The following is a 15,810-nucleotide window of genomic DNA, read 5'->3' on the forward strand; positions in this document are numbered from 1 at the left end:
TCAAATGCAGTAACTAAATTTTCCTGTAGATGGCAATTTTGTAGCATCACATTGAGGAAATTGTACCAAAAAAAGACAATCCAAGGAACAAGTTAAAGAAATTCAGACAAGGTTTGGTTCATGGTGATATCTATTGTGTGGGCCTCATCATTACCCTTGAATACTGCCAAAGGCCCCATTGATTTTTGCTACTGCTTCTTAATCAGGGCACCTACTAAATAGTCTAGGCTGGACACACAATTACAAATTAAATCACCTGTTAAATCCCATCTGAATCACTTTTGCATTGGATTAAATGTATGTGTGCTAGTAGGTTAGAATAGAGGATTAACACCTGCTGTATTTCAGATCAAAAGATTCTTTCTGTGACACAAAAAAGAGCATTCTGAAAAAGGTAATGTCAGCTGTATTTCCCCCCATTCTCTTACCTACTACAGAGTTGTCTTTGTCAAGCTTTCTGGGTTCCAGAAAGAATGTGGGTGTGCTTTCAACAATAAGAATGAAAAAATGTACTTTACTGGTCTGCATACAGTATTCTTGGCAGCAGTGTGCCACCTATTTTTTTAAAATCACAAGTTTGAAGTGAAGCTTTTTCCAGTGCTAGCCTCCTAGATAAAACACAAAACCACGTACTGTAGACAAGCTATTTTTATTTTCCTAACTGGATTGCGTGGTTTTAATCCACAGAACATCTGTTTATCTGAATTTAAGTATTTAGCACCTCTGAGTTACTAAAACATTATGCTCCGTTTTCAATGCTTATCATACCACCTTCACCCAGTTGCAAACAAAAGCAGCAACTCAAGGTCAATAAACATAAAATATTCCCTTCCATGTAACAAACTAAATTATCAGGCTTCCAAATTAGCAGCTTCCACAACACTGTATTTACAATGTCCAGAAATTCAGAAAGGTCCAGTTTGGAGGCTAGAAACATCAGCTTTCCAAGCCAAATGCTTTCCCTTCCATTAATCAATTATTTGCCTTGTTGACTGTTACATAATTACGCTTTATAAGATAAGATGGGACTAAAGAAGGTCAGAAAATAACTTAACATGAAATAATGGCTCAGCTACAGTAGATGGGGAAATTCTTCCCCCAGAACAAGCAGACTCTTCACATGCAGTAATGCTAGACAAAATCCACCAATGACTTTTTTGAAAGCCAAATCTAATCCATAATCCTGTCCTGTAGAGCTCAATAACATTTTATGTAGGAGCATTTTTAATTAAATACTGACCCAGCACTATTACCCAAATATGATCATTTGCATATCCACTGCTGTGAAGCAATGTTCTGTAACAGAAACAAAGTTTATTATTTTAGTTCTAGTACTCAAGATGAGACGAACCTCATACTGAAGAACCTTGGTGAATACTGAAATGTTTTCTACCATTCAATATGTAAAATGCCAATTCTGAAACCCAACCTACGCCTAATAGAATGCTATTAACACATCACAGCGCCTGAACATGCTTTCAGCACACTGTGTTGACTCTGCTGAGAAGTTTGCAATCTTGTATTTGGAATAACTTGAAAATACCAAAAAAAGGGACACATGGTTCTCCTTCTATGTAACTTGCTCTTCCAGTTAGTTCTGAAGATGTCCTTCCCATTACAACATGATTTCAGTGTCGTACACACTGTAAATGTTTTATTATATTATTTACATTTCCTCAGCAGTTGAACATTCTTTCACAGAATTTGTAATTCCCCTTCAGTATTCCAAGCCAAATCTTAGTATTTAGGTATTGTACTGAAGTTAACAATAAATAGTGTTTATTGTTAGTTTCATACAATGTAAAAATGACAACATCATTTAACGCATTTAACTGCATTCGTTAACACATTCGAATGCATTCTTTTGATGTTTAATCTGAATTCACTACTGTAGCTGCACTGTGGTTTTCAGGATTTGGTACTACCCATAAAATGCGACAGTTTAATTTATTGTGGTCCAATAAAATAATTATATTATGCTAAATAGATTTCCATAAATTTTCATAATAAAAGACAGAAAACAATGGAAATGTTGCCTTGATCAGAAATTAAAACCACCTCCAGCAACCAGCACAGTCCATGTTGCTATCTGAATATATATGCACAGTTAACATTAACAGGCACAACATAAAAAATAAATATTTTAAAATAATAAACCTGAAATTGATAATAATGCAATAAATAAACTGAACAGACTTCAAGATATTTTAAACAGTTTATGCAGTTGGGTTATTGAATTAAGGGCATGTAGCATTGCTAAATGCAATAATCAAGGTGAAGTCTTTGGTATATTTACTTCTTCATGGATACCAAGATTGATTTAAATTAATTTTCAACACATACAAATTATTTTCTACAGCTTAACTGTTTATTCAGAATATTTAACATATAGATCCACAAGCATATTCAAAATGTATTATTACATAATAACTACAATATTATACAGTGCCTTGAAAAGAGTATTCAGATTCTCCTTATGGTGCTCCATTTGTGAAATTAAATTATGCAACCACATTTTTAAACACTACTACTACTACTAATAATAATATATTTTCAATACCTGAATGCTAAACTTTTATGGGTCCAAATAATTATGCGATTAATTTTTTAATTGCTAATTATTTTGACCCATAAACTGAATATCTGGTGGAAACAATTATATTTGCAATTACTGTATAAACAACTGACTGCAATTATAGCCACAAATCTGTTTGGGTAACTTTCCATACCAGTTTGGCATAATTTTTGCCTACCTTCTTGGTAGATTTGCTCAAGCTCTTTAAAACTGTTTGGGGTATCACTCACGGACGGCGGTTTTTAAGATTTTCAATAGATTCTCAGTAAGATTCAAATTTAGGATCCATGTTCCCACAAGTATTGACAAAATTCTCAGTCCCTGCTGATGAGAAGCAGAACTATAACATAATGCTGCCAACACCATGCTTCACAGCAGAGATGGTGTTGACTGAGTGCTGCACTATGTGGGGTTTGCATCAGATGTAACCCTCTGCATTTAGACCAAGAAGTTCCAATTCTGCCTTGTCTGACCAGGAAGCCTGTTGGTACTGTACATGTTTACAGTATTACTTTAAAACTTTGTTGCAATCATTATGTGAAATATGACATTGGTTTTCAACTCTGCCATACATGTCAGCTGGGTGGAGTGACCAGGATATTGTTGACTCTTGTACACTTCATTTTCTCCCATCTTAGCCATTAAACTCAGCAGCTCTTTCAAAGGCATCTCTGGCCGTATACTGCAGTTTCCTCCATGCTCGGCTGCTCAGTTAGGACAGACAGTCAAATCTAGGCAGTGTCTGGGAAGTATGATATATATTGTACAGTGCTCAATGGGATAATGTTTTGGAAGTTTTTAGACCTTTCTCTTTGTCTGTGCTGTTCTACAGTACAACTTTATCTCTGAACTGTCATGAAAGCTTAGTCTTCATAGTTGAATCCTTGCTTGAAATTCACTATTAGAGGCCTATTCAGTCTATTAGAAGCCTTCCTAACTATCTCACAGAGAGAAATGCTTTATTCTGAAATCATGTGAAACACTGTGATTGCACACAGAGAGAGGCCACTCAACTAATTGTGTCACTCGTTAAGGTCATTTGGTGCACCTAAATTAATTTAGGTTCACCAAAGCAAAGAGTTTGAATTCTCTTAATAATCATGACATTTCCATTTTTCTTGCATAATATCTCTGTACCTCTTTGTTTTTATTTTGCTTCAGATATGTGAAGTAGGTTGTGTATACAACAAATATTAATTGCTTCTTCTAAATGTCATGATTACAATCTTTAAAAAATGTAAAAGCTGACCACGGGTCTGAACACTGTATATGTAATTAGTGCTGAAAAAAAGACACAGATACTCGAATGAACATGTGCATCCAAAAACAAAATCCTATGTAATGAGACAATAACACCTGCAATGAGCATTGCAAAAGCTACAGCAATTTTCCAAAATGTGAAAAGAATACATGTTGAAAAGAAAGGAGTCACTTTGATGAACTGTCCCTTGCTATTTAGGTCAGTAAAAAGAAGTGTTAGATATTTACATCAAAATGTTGTTTTATTAACAAACCAAATATATACACAATACTAATATACACATCTAGTCTTTTCTTTGCTCACTAGTGTTCACTCAAAACCCACAAGGCAATGGGAAAAGCTGCCCTTCAACTCAAGGACGACTAAAGCCGAACATTATTCTTAATTACTTCTTGACACAAAGCGAATCCTGAACACGAGTCCCCTCCCCCAGCCTTGACTCAGAAAACAACAGGGAAATTGAGAATGTCAAAACCAGTTCCTCTGCACAAAACTTCAGCATTTAGATTCTTGTAATGAAGGAGCGTAATGCATTAAAACACTGAATTATTAAGAGCTTGGGTTTCCAATTTCATTTCAAACCAAATTCTTAATATTAATGAAATTCAGAGGCTTCCTGTGAAACCAAGAGTCGGGAAAACCAAGGGAGGTTGCTTATTAAACTGGTTGGACTCAGATAATTAGAGAGAATGTTCAAGGGAAATTTGGAAGTTTTTTTCATCCGTTTTTCTTGTCTTTCAAGATTTCTGTTTTAGCTTAGTGGCTACAGTATTTGTGACCAACACAGCTGCTTCTGGAAAGGGTGTGATGGTGTTTAATTGTAATTATTAGTACTTGCTTAGTCTGGCTTGAAGACTGACTTACATTTATATGCTGTAATTCAAAGTCTGTGTTAGAAAAGTGTGTATTGCCATGGAGACTTGTTAGTTACATAATTCCTTGTTTTGTGTTGCAGTGGGGTTCTATTTTTATTTATCTGATCAACCAATGGATAACGTGATTTGGGGCTTTGATCATTTGGGGTCAGTAGTTCACACAGAAATTGCCAGTACAGAAACACATGAACAGCCCTGCTTATAATTCAGGCAGGAATGGTTGTGTGTGAAGTACAGTATGTGAAAACAGTGCAAACTTATGCTCCTGGGGGTGAAAAAAGACAAATATTCATTTTTTTCTAAATAAAATAATTAAAAAATAAAAAGAGGTATTTGTATGTAGAGACAATTATTCTTAATGGGACCTCAAATACTGTATGTTTTTGTGCTATTTAAGGGACTGACTCATTCTCTGACTCATAACAAACACTTTTTCAGGCATTGCAATTGATATTCAGAAAAAAAGCCCCAAATCGTCAAAAAAGGATCCACATTATTATATTTTATTAAGCAACTATAAAGTGATATTATGCTTAAAAACAAACTTCAGTTCTCATCCCTCTTGCTGGAAGATGACAGTATTCCATGAACCCGAAGGTGACTCATATGGCCAAAATGAGAACTGCACACTCGCTGGCAGGTTAAGCAGGTGTTGTAACTTATTACAGTGATAAAAAGATAATAAATGGAACATTGTAACCTTGGAACATCACAGGCAGAAGGACTCTGCTATTATTTCAGCATAAGCATAGTTCTGAAGAACCAGTTATCTGGTCCCTATTGAGAAACCAAGAGTGAGTTTAGAAAGATTAGGGCTATGTGGGCAATTAAGCCTGCTTTAGCTCAGTGATGCAAGACTTGATTAAATGTTTGCTTTGAATCATGTTTGACTAAAAGCCTACGGCTAATACTAGGCTACAAATTTTAATGTCACATTAAAAACTGAAAAATGTATATTACAATGACCTATGATCCAAGCTGATGCATCATGTAAAGAACAACCCTGCCCAATATTATGAAAGAACTGTTGAAATGTATACAGTTTTGCACAGAAGGAGAGAGTACTTCAGTTCACCAAGGTGAAATACCTTCGATTTCTTCCAGACAGCCTTTGATAATATCTGTTCAGGAGAATATTATACAGATTTTCAGCTCTTTGAATTTCTATTTTTTTTAACCTAAAGCAACCCCGAACACCGGAAAATGTAATTAGTACATTTTGTCTTCAAAACATTGCCCATAATATATTGACTATCTCAATCAGAAACTTGAGCTGAAATGATTACTAAAAGATCTGCAGCAAAATCAATTTTCTGAGGCAGAAAGAAATGTCCCTTTGAATCCCTCTGAAGCGTGGTTTTAATAAAAAAAAAAACACAGTTTTACAAAATTTCATGTTCTCGTGACCCTCACGTCCTTGCATAATCTGCTCCACTCTTTTAGAGATAGAGATTTTCTTAATTCCTCCCAACATGGCCATGCAAAATGGCCCTACAGCCTGCCTGTCAGCAACCAATTGACAGGGCCAATAATGCAATCAAAGCTTGCTGTAGGGCATCTGGACCAGAATTATTCTACAAAATCAATCAATGACCTTAGTGTCAAGGAAACCTTGTAAGGCAAGCGCCACCAAGAGAGGCATAGAGAGGGCAAGAAAACAAAGCTCCCTGCAACAGAGATGTATATGAGCAAGAAAAGCTGCAGGCAGCAATAGTAGGGTACTGTTAAAGGGTCAGGCTTTTTCCTAATTAACTTATCACTGAGTTCACAGCAACACTTCACTAAGTACTAGAAGCTCAGGGGGCATGATGTCTGCCTCAGTGGGGCCCCACCTCATGTCTGTGACAAATAAAGCTCTCCCATTCACAGACCCCATGTAGTGTGTGATGGGAATGTACCGGTCATGTAATTAAAATACAAATGTAATGGCAATGTAATTAAGCTTCCACCTCTCCCACTGAGAGGAGGTTTTCTAGACGAAAAAGGAGGTAATGTGACAATTCATTACCGATAGCCTAACTGCAAATGATTCTGAAAAATAATAAGAAACATGGGGATTCGAAGAGAACAAGTCTTTAAAGATGACTGAAATCTGCTGGACAAGAAAACAAATGGAGGTAAACAAGATTAATGGTAGGATTCATTACAGGTGACCCTGAAACAAGTGTAACAACACCTTCTTACAGCCAATAGGGACTTCTGGAGCTGTATGGTACTGTACAGTATGTCATCAGCTCCGTACTATAGTTTAACATCTTTTAGGTTTCTAGTCACATATTTACAGACATTTTTATCAGGGACAGGCCATTAATGTGATGTTATCAGCTCAATACCAAGTGATGAACTGGTACCTAATCTAGAATTTACATCTATCTCATTCTGTTGATGCCAAGCACTGTAATAAACATTTCTGCTAAAGACTTGGCATTAATTTAAACAGTCCTCAGACTGTTCAAGTAGAATCTGATGACGAGGTCCACAAAGGAAAACTAATTCTAAAAACGGCAAACTTACAGCTTTTTAACATTTCACGATAAGTAAGTGCCACTTAGACTTGTTATATTAAGATGTATAATGAAGATTTACATTGAGGCTGCTGACATTTTTATAATGTATTGAGATTTATTAAGAGTTTTCTAAAGAAGTCCCAGCACAGTAACTGATCTTTCTTTTGGCATGTGGAAAAAGCACCAATGTAAACATTTCAATCACAGACAAGTCTACATGTAGCCTATCAGCTTGATAACTCAGGAAGCACCACTGACAGCTAAAAAAGGATAGAAAGAACAGTTCAATCCCAGCTGAAACAAACTCAGCATGCTTGGACCGGTCATCAAAACCCACTCTGTCAGCTAAATCAATCACTTGGATAACTCGAGAAAAAAGATTGTTCAGAACAAAATTAAATGAGGGTAATTAAATGAGCACCAAATATACTGTACTGTATATATGTGTTTTTTATGGAGGTTTATATGTTACACTGGCAAAAGAAAAAAATAATTTGGTGGGTAAAAGCAGATCAAATTCAAATTTATGAACTTGCATCCATTATTTTAACAATAAAAATACAATATCATAAGTCCAATTTCTAAAAGCAGAAGCCTTCTAAAGTTTCCGATATAAAGTTAGGAATCCAGTAATGTTGCCTTTCATCTTATTCTAGGTATGTATTGTGTTAATGAATACAGCTGAAAAAAAACACCTGAATTTATTTTAAAATGCACATTTCTACTCTTTTCTAATGCTTATCATTTTCATGATAGGCTATAACAGGTTACATCACATGGTAATTCATTAATTACACATAAAAGTGGAGTTAATCTTTTTGTTTCTTGCAAGGCATAAATAAGCAGTTTTCTTTTCCTGAAGCCTTTCCACTTGTCTCTTAATTGTTGGTTCTGGTTGACACAACATAATAACATGACACTGTTCTTGAAGGTTGGCTGATCTCTACTGAACAAAAGAAACTCAAGGTATAATTATAAGTGACATTGGTCACAAACCTTTAAACTTGCTCTTTATTGCATTGCGATGTATCATAAAGGATCAGAGCCAAGTCAGCCCAAAGATTTAGGCAATTGTTCTTCAGTGTGCTTCAGAAATACAGCAGATCACCAACTATTGTAGTGTCTGACAATTTAAAATCAGCAAATTATTATTTTTTTGCTTTTACTGAAAACCACCTAGATTTGCACTAGATTTACTGAAGCAATACAAGTTATGTACCTTACTTAAGAGTATACCAGCAGCATATCATCTAGGTTTAGAATCCACAACCTATGGTTTTAGGGTCTAGAGGCCTATCCACTACACCACACTCCTATTTCTCACACTTAAAATTTATTTTCTTTGACTAAATACAGTTAGGTTTCATAATCCTGACAATCAAAACTATGCCCTGAAGCACAAATGATAAATTCACAAACTAGTGAGAGGAATATGCTCAATAACACTTGAAGGATGGTACTACTTTTAAGCTTGGAACTGTATATACTGTAATGTATTTTGTCTTAATAATACACTTCATCAGAGTTCTCTCATTTTAAACTGCAAGAGTTTAGAGTATTAACAGAAAAACTAAACTACATGTATATTTAATATACTGTGAGGTCAAAGGCTCTGCAACTAATAACATAATACTAAAACAACTAAATAATGCAAGAGTTAAAGAACCGAGGATACAGATTATTACATATGGAATAGCTATAAAAATAAAGTGCCATTAAAGGTTTTTACTGACTCTCTAGAGATTCTAATCTGGTAAAAGAAACATCATAATGAATTAAGTTAATCTATACACTTTTGTGACAGAGGTGGAAATTAATTTAAAACAGATTATATGATCTGAGATCAATCTGTGTTTATTAGGTCAGAGCTTTTAGTCTCTAAGGCCATTAACTAAAACAACTCTGGAGATGCATACACAAGTACACATGCAACTAAATGCATTATAAGAGCTGAACAATTAACCACCGTGCATAATAAATAACACAGTCCAAGTGCTTAAACTACATAATATTCACTTTTCCCAGCTGTTTCCAATTGCTTGTTTTCTTTTTCAGACATGCCCTTGCTTTGCTCCAGAAATCATTTTCAAGTGTCAAACCATCATATTGTCTTAGCATTTTTTATGCTGGGAATTATTGAACATGTAGGCTGACACACTGTGCAACAGATTTTGATTTCAAGTTTTTTTGAAGTATAATCTTAATATATATATATTTAAAGAACATTGCTTTGCAGCATATTTGCAAATGCCCACTTTGCCAGGTGTAATTGTTACTAGGTTGTACAAATTAAGAATAATGGGGTTTGTAACAGAAGTGCGAGCTGAATTTGCTTTATGCCCAGAAGTGTAAAAAATGGCCACCTCCTGGAAATTTGTGGGGCAGTGCCCTTGGAAAAAAAAGTGCAGTGGTTGATTATAGTTAAGGAAACAATGGCTGTAAAGTCATTGAACTGCAACATTGGACAAAAGGGACCCATTACTTCTCCACCTTTGTCTGGATGTGAGAACAGTTGCAAGACAAGGATGGATTTGCAGTTAGTTTTTTTTTTATTTCATGACATTAAAAACAGCAACGCGACAACTGTTTTGTCTTCCTATGGTTGGTTTCCATTACACTCCTTTGGTGGCCTGAAACTGCCATTACTACAGATGTTAGTAATGGTGCTACTGCCATTTTTGGACAAGCGAAAACAGCATTTGGAGAGATAGTTAAGATATTCTGTCCCACGCAGCAAAAGAAATGTTTGATTAAGGGTTCAAAATAAATCCAGTTACAGCAAATATACAATCATTATCAGAGAATCTTTGCAACAGTTATACCCCACAGCAAGCATGAGTTATTAAAAGTTCATCTTTGCTCTTCTGACTGAAGAAAGTTCATGCTCAAAAATCTCAGAAGGTAGTAATAGCATTTTTTAAGGTAATCCTGTATAAGCTAAACTGTTAAATATATACTTTTCCATTTTATAGAACCACATTTTCGGATGTTCTTCTCTCTTAAAAAGCTCTCTCTTAATAAAGCTATACAGTAGCCATAGATTGAATGCATTAAGTCATGCATTCAATCCCACTCTTAAACTGTATCAATGAGTCGCTCATCCTGATGAGAACTTTGGCAAGCCAGATCCTAGACAGGAAGCCAGTCCATCCCCAGGGGAAAACTATCTATTTACCATATAAAGAAAATCATTATAGGACTATGTATATACAGTACTAATTATAGGAAAGTTATGACCAGCATTTAAATATAGGGGAATGCAATTAAGCACTAATGAAAAGTCTTTTTGTCGATTGTCCTATAGGTTAGGCAGCTGGAATAAGTCACAGAGTAAGAAACATGTCATTAACTATACATAATCCAAAAACACTTTGATAATATGTTATGACTCCCTTCTTGTTGTTAGATTCACTTCTAGCATTTGTAATTTAAGTAAAGGATTCCCATACAAGAGGTCTTGCCCTCTATTTCGGGATTAGTTTCCATAATTGGATTGCTGTCACTGTTCACTAGCAGTGGGATTTGGGCTGCCTAGGTAGAGGTAGGCATTGTTAAGAGTTCTGTTTCTTCTGCTTAGCCAACTCTATTCTTGCTATCGATTCCTGCTGCCTGTGCAAATTGAAGATTTTTTTAAAACAGAAGAATAACATCCATTTAAAAAAAGGCTACCTCACTGCCTCAATAAAAAAAAAACATTGATAAAGACATCATAAAAATGGTGGATCAGATTTACAATAGCACATCATATACAGTATAAGAGTAATTAAACACCACTGAGTTCAAAGTAAAGCTCTCGTCTAGTTGAGTCTAAGAGTTTTTGCTTTTGTATCCATGGAAATACAGTAAGATTTCGTAACAAAAAGCTGCTGCCCTTTAACTACAAAATAATGCAAATTACAAATATATCAAACAATACACCCAAATTTTGTGTTTAAGGATGAAGAGATGGGCCTTTAGACTATTCATTATCATTAAAATAACTCGGATAGCAAACTATTTTAACTTCACTGAAATTACATTAAGACTGTTCAAAGAAAGCTTTTTATTATAATTTTTGTTGATTATTAAATACCTAAGACAAAATAAATGACTTAAATTTAATAAATTAAATTACTTATGTTTGTTCAGGGCTTTGTAATTCATACTTCAGTTAATAAATGGAAGCCCACTTCATCCCATGCTGCTATGCACCTTAATTAGGGCATAAAATACCCTAATTATAAATAAAATGTAAAATAACAAATATATTTGTAAAGTACACAGCAAATTCCATTTTCATGTATTTGATGTATTTCCCCTTTATTATGAACTCAGACTGCTTGCTGTGAAGAAACAGTTAATATCGCCCAGAAAATGTTCTTTAATTAAAGTTAACAAGCAACAGAGACTATCAATTATAATTAAAAGCTGCAGTTAAAATAAAAAAAAATACAAATTACAGCTTTTCTTCCACAGATGTCACAGTACAAAAGATCTTTCTTGTGAGAATGCATGCAAATGAAATACATAATAGTAACAATCATCTGCCAGATTACGAATGGATTCTAAAAGCAAGGATATTCGAGCCAGGAGACTTATTTTTATAATCCCTACAAGAAATGTAGTGCTGAAAAAGCATTATAACTCGTACGATGTAAAACAATTAATTCCAATATGTTTTGAGATTCATACAGTATTATAATTCATTTACTGTGTATCACTAACTTAAAACAGTAATCACGAGAGGTGTTTCAAACAAGACAAATTGTTCAAAATGTCATCCATTCTTAGTGAAAGACAGCCCTCTTCACTTTTGGTGAAAACAGACTCCTGTGGTTTGCTGGTAGCATGCTGCAAGACTCTCAGTAAGAGAAGTAGCACTTCTCCAGTTGATGCAACAGTACCTCTGCTTCAGGGCACTGAGATATTGGCTGCACATCAAAAAATGTACAGTTCTTACAGGTAAGAATGTGGGAAGAGAAAATATCGACTGGTTTTCATTCTCTCCTTGAAAAGCAAAAGCTGTTGTCAAACAGCTTAAACATTTTACAGTTCAAAATTTGGGTGGGTATGTAATAATCACATTAATAAGTATAAATTAAAATATAGAGATATTTATCTTTTGAGTGAACATTACTTATTTTCATTGCACTTTTAATTAGTGTTGAATAGTCATGCACCGTTAAATATCTTCTGCTCATTCCATCCAAGAAACCACCTCTATGGCATGCTGGATAACCTGTTTAATTTTTGCTCTATTAATAGTAAAATATCTCTGTTAAATAAGCTGTACGCTTAACAAGATAAATTTGTTAGGAATGGTAGTTATGGCTCTGGAAATTTGTCAGGTGAGGGTCTCCTGTTGTATCCTTGTGTAAAGTACAGTACTTTAAACATGTAAACATGCACCTGTGACTGCACTGTCTCCTCAAAGCTACAGTACATTCTGTAACACCATTTGGAAAAAAAATTGATAGGTGCAAATGATCCTTTTAATGGTATCAAACCAACCAAAAGGACTTACTGTACTGTACTTACAGACAGCTACTGTACGCCTCATTTTCTGTTGTGTAGAAACAGTACAATGAGTAACAGCATAATATAAAGTGGTACTGTATGTACTATATAATGCCAAGTATCGCAAAGATAAAAATATTGAAAATGAGTAGTGGATAAGAAAAGTGAATTTAGAGTTGAAAATGATAAATAAATCGAGGTGTCTACCTTTGCTGATGTCCTGGTACTCCACCCACAGTTGCCTCTGGGCTTGTCTATTTGGGTACCAGATATTACAGGATTCTTCAAATCCGTACACAGCCTCTTGGATGAAGTGGTTCCCAAACTCCTTTAGAATAGCCACAAAATCACTTCTGAGTGTCGCACCATCCAGGGAGTGGACTGCAGAGCTGAATGCTACAAGGAAACAAACAACTTGCATTTAACAATCTCAAGCACACATAAATCTGTCAAATTTGTAGGACCTCATTTTTATTGGCAATATCAAAACTTATCTTGTGTGTCAATATGTCATGGTGACATGGAATGCCTACATTGTAAACTGCCTGTCCTGATAATATATCTTATTATAGGTTTAAAATGTTTTTATAGTTGATTTGAAGTGTTTAATTAAACCATAAAACAACACAGAACAGAAGCAAAATTAATTCTAAATACTAACAAAACCATTATGTCAAATTCATTTTATATCACTTCTAAGAAGTGTTGCTCATGCCATTTTCCATAGTAATCCCTTACACTTACACCATATAATGCTTTTATGGACACTCCACTCAAAACCCTTCAAATGTGATAGGGACTCCACCAGCAATATGTAGTCCCCACCTGGATGATGTGATGGCTGCCCAAGTGTGCCAGTACGCTCACCACACACCAGCTATCAATGGGGAGAAGTATTTAATTGACACATAAATGTAATATATGTTTGCTATCAATATCTATATTAAAGGATACTGATACTGTAACCTGAAAACTCTAAATAACTACTGGTCTTGTCAGTACAAAACTGTGGAAGTAATGGCAAATTGCTACAAACTACTGAGGTTTATAATAAAAGTCTGGAAGGACCCCAATTTCCACTAATCACTAGGAAATAAATATGGACTAGTAGACCATTATTTCCACTGTTTGCCCTGTCTATTATTCCCATTGTCACTGCTAACACAGCAACCCTCCAGTTATTATAGAGGTTTCTGACTGCTTCATCCATAGGCCAGGCAGTATTCTCTGAAACCAAGCCATTTCATATCAATAAATGCTCAAACCAAATATATCAATAAATGCGGTTTCTTAATTATAATTACATTATTGATGGTGGTCTGTGTCTTGTGAATTTAAAACACTTGTAAAATTGGTTTAGAACTACAAAATAAATCTTTTCATGCGGTACTTCTTTTCTCTTGTTTACAACTTCACATTGTGTTTTTATTTTCGTTCTCCCTTCGGGAAAATGTGGTATGTCCTTCATTGCGTTAAACATTCCAATTATAATTTTATGGCAAGAGATAGCTAATTACACATCATGACCTACTCCTACACAGCAGGCATGCAGTGTGAAGAGAAAATACAGCATAATGAAACAATACTGGAAAACGGGTGGAACAGAAACAAGGCAGTCGAGACACTCATTAAGAAAGATGGAGCTACAAGATCTGATGCTAAATCAGTAAAAATGAAATGTTAAATAGACAAGCTGGGTTTTAGAGCACTACAGAAGCTAATGGAAGAGAGAAAATAGATTTTAAAAAGTGAGCAAAAATATTTTTTGAGAGGGGGCTCTAAGTGAAGTAGAATAAACTAAGAGTTGCAAGGACATATCAACTTGATCCGCACCTCTGCGTTCCCATATGCATTTCCATCATGCTCCTCAGAAGGTTGTTTTAATGTAGCTAAAGATTTTTAAGGATCAATAAGGGTCAATTAGTGTATCCTGCAAACATAATATCCATTACCTTGTTTAATTTTATTTGATTATTCCCATATCTTTGAGGGAAAAAAAAATCCTCTGGCAATATGCTGACTGATAGAACCAACACTGAGATTTTTCTTGAGATCAATGCTTTGGAAAACAAACAAAACAATATTACACACACACACACAAAAAACCATGATGAGTAAAAGACAGGTCTAGATACTGAAACAGCCTACACTGCAACTGTGTGACAGAGCCCAGAGAGCTGATATTCCCTTAGTAACCAGATAAGTAATTGGTTGCAGAGCCATCACAACACAAAACCTTTAAGGGATGATCTTACAGTGCGAAACTGTCATGGCAGGGCCTGTCAAATACAGGAGGTTTGGTTTTACTGAGATATTAAGCCACATGAAGCTGACAGCTTATTAAACCACAGTAAGTGGCTATACCAAATCAGGGCTGAGTGATGGAAACATAGTCTGCCAACGATGGGCCCCAGGCTAGGTCACATGACCAAACTTCATTTTGCTTCCAAAACATGGGGCTCAATTCGAACGTTAATGACGGTTTAAACTAACGTTACAGCTAGCTCACCTAAGCAAGAGAAATAGGGGGAAAAGTGTGGGAGGAGTTCCTTAACTTCCAAGGCAAACTTGGGTCTGTGTTAATCCCTTTAGAGCAAACAAGACAAGTTTGAATGTGCAGTGCTTACCTTGCGAGAGAGCCCACTGATTGAGTTTTACGTGGTACAAAATGGATCTTAGCTTCCACTGCTGAACCAGGGGGTAGCCTGACACTTCACTGTAATTGACCATACCTACAGAAAAAAAATAAGCAGTCAGATGTTAAATGTTTATTTGCCTGTTCTGGCTGAAAGTCATAGGAAGGTGAAAAACAAAACTGCAAACTGGGTTTTTGATGTTTTAACAAAAGATGCATAACAGAAATGGGACTGATGTTTATGGTGCAAGAGGACAAAAACATATGAAGAATGGTCCATTGGTAACTGATATTTCTTCAACAGTACCATTAACATCAATAATTAGCAGTGCAATTCTCACTAATGTGGGATATTTAACTTGATCTTGGAGAAGGTCTGCAAATGCATAGTATCTACTATGGTAGATAAAAAAAGCACTAAACAGTGTGCATGATGCAGTGGCATCACCATACAAAACTGG

General features: G+C 35.3%; 1 protein-coding gene across 1 annotated transcript in view; it reads right to left on the minus strand.

Annotated features, from left to right (window-relative positions):
• Positions 1–15,810, minus strand: part of astn1 (astrotactin 1) — a 251,224-nt gene that overhangs the window by 69,739 nt on the left and 165,675 nt on the right. The window contains exons 15-16 of the mRNA XM_088927324.1: positions 15,342–15,446; positions 12,922–13,110 (exon numbers count right to left, since the gene is read on the minus strand). Of these exons, the coding sequence (XP_088783450.1) occupies positions 12,922–13,110; positions 15,342–15,446 (294 nt within the window). The remainder of the gene's footprint in view (positions 1–12,921; positions 13,111–15,341; positions 15,447–15,810) is intronic.

This window comes from Atractosteus spatula, chromosome 11 (assembly GCF_055471065.1).
Source record: "Atractosteus spatula isolate fAtrSpa1 chromosome 11, fAtrSpa1.hap1, whole genome shotgun sequence".
NCBI lineage: Eukaryota > Metazoa > Chordata > Actinopteri > Semionotiformes > Lepisosteidae > Atractosteus > Atractosteus spatula.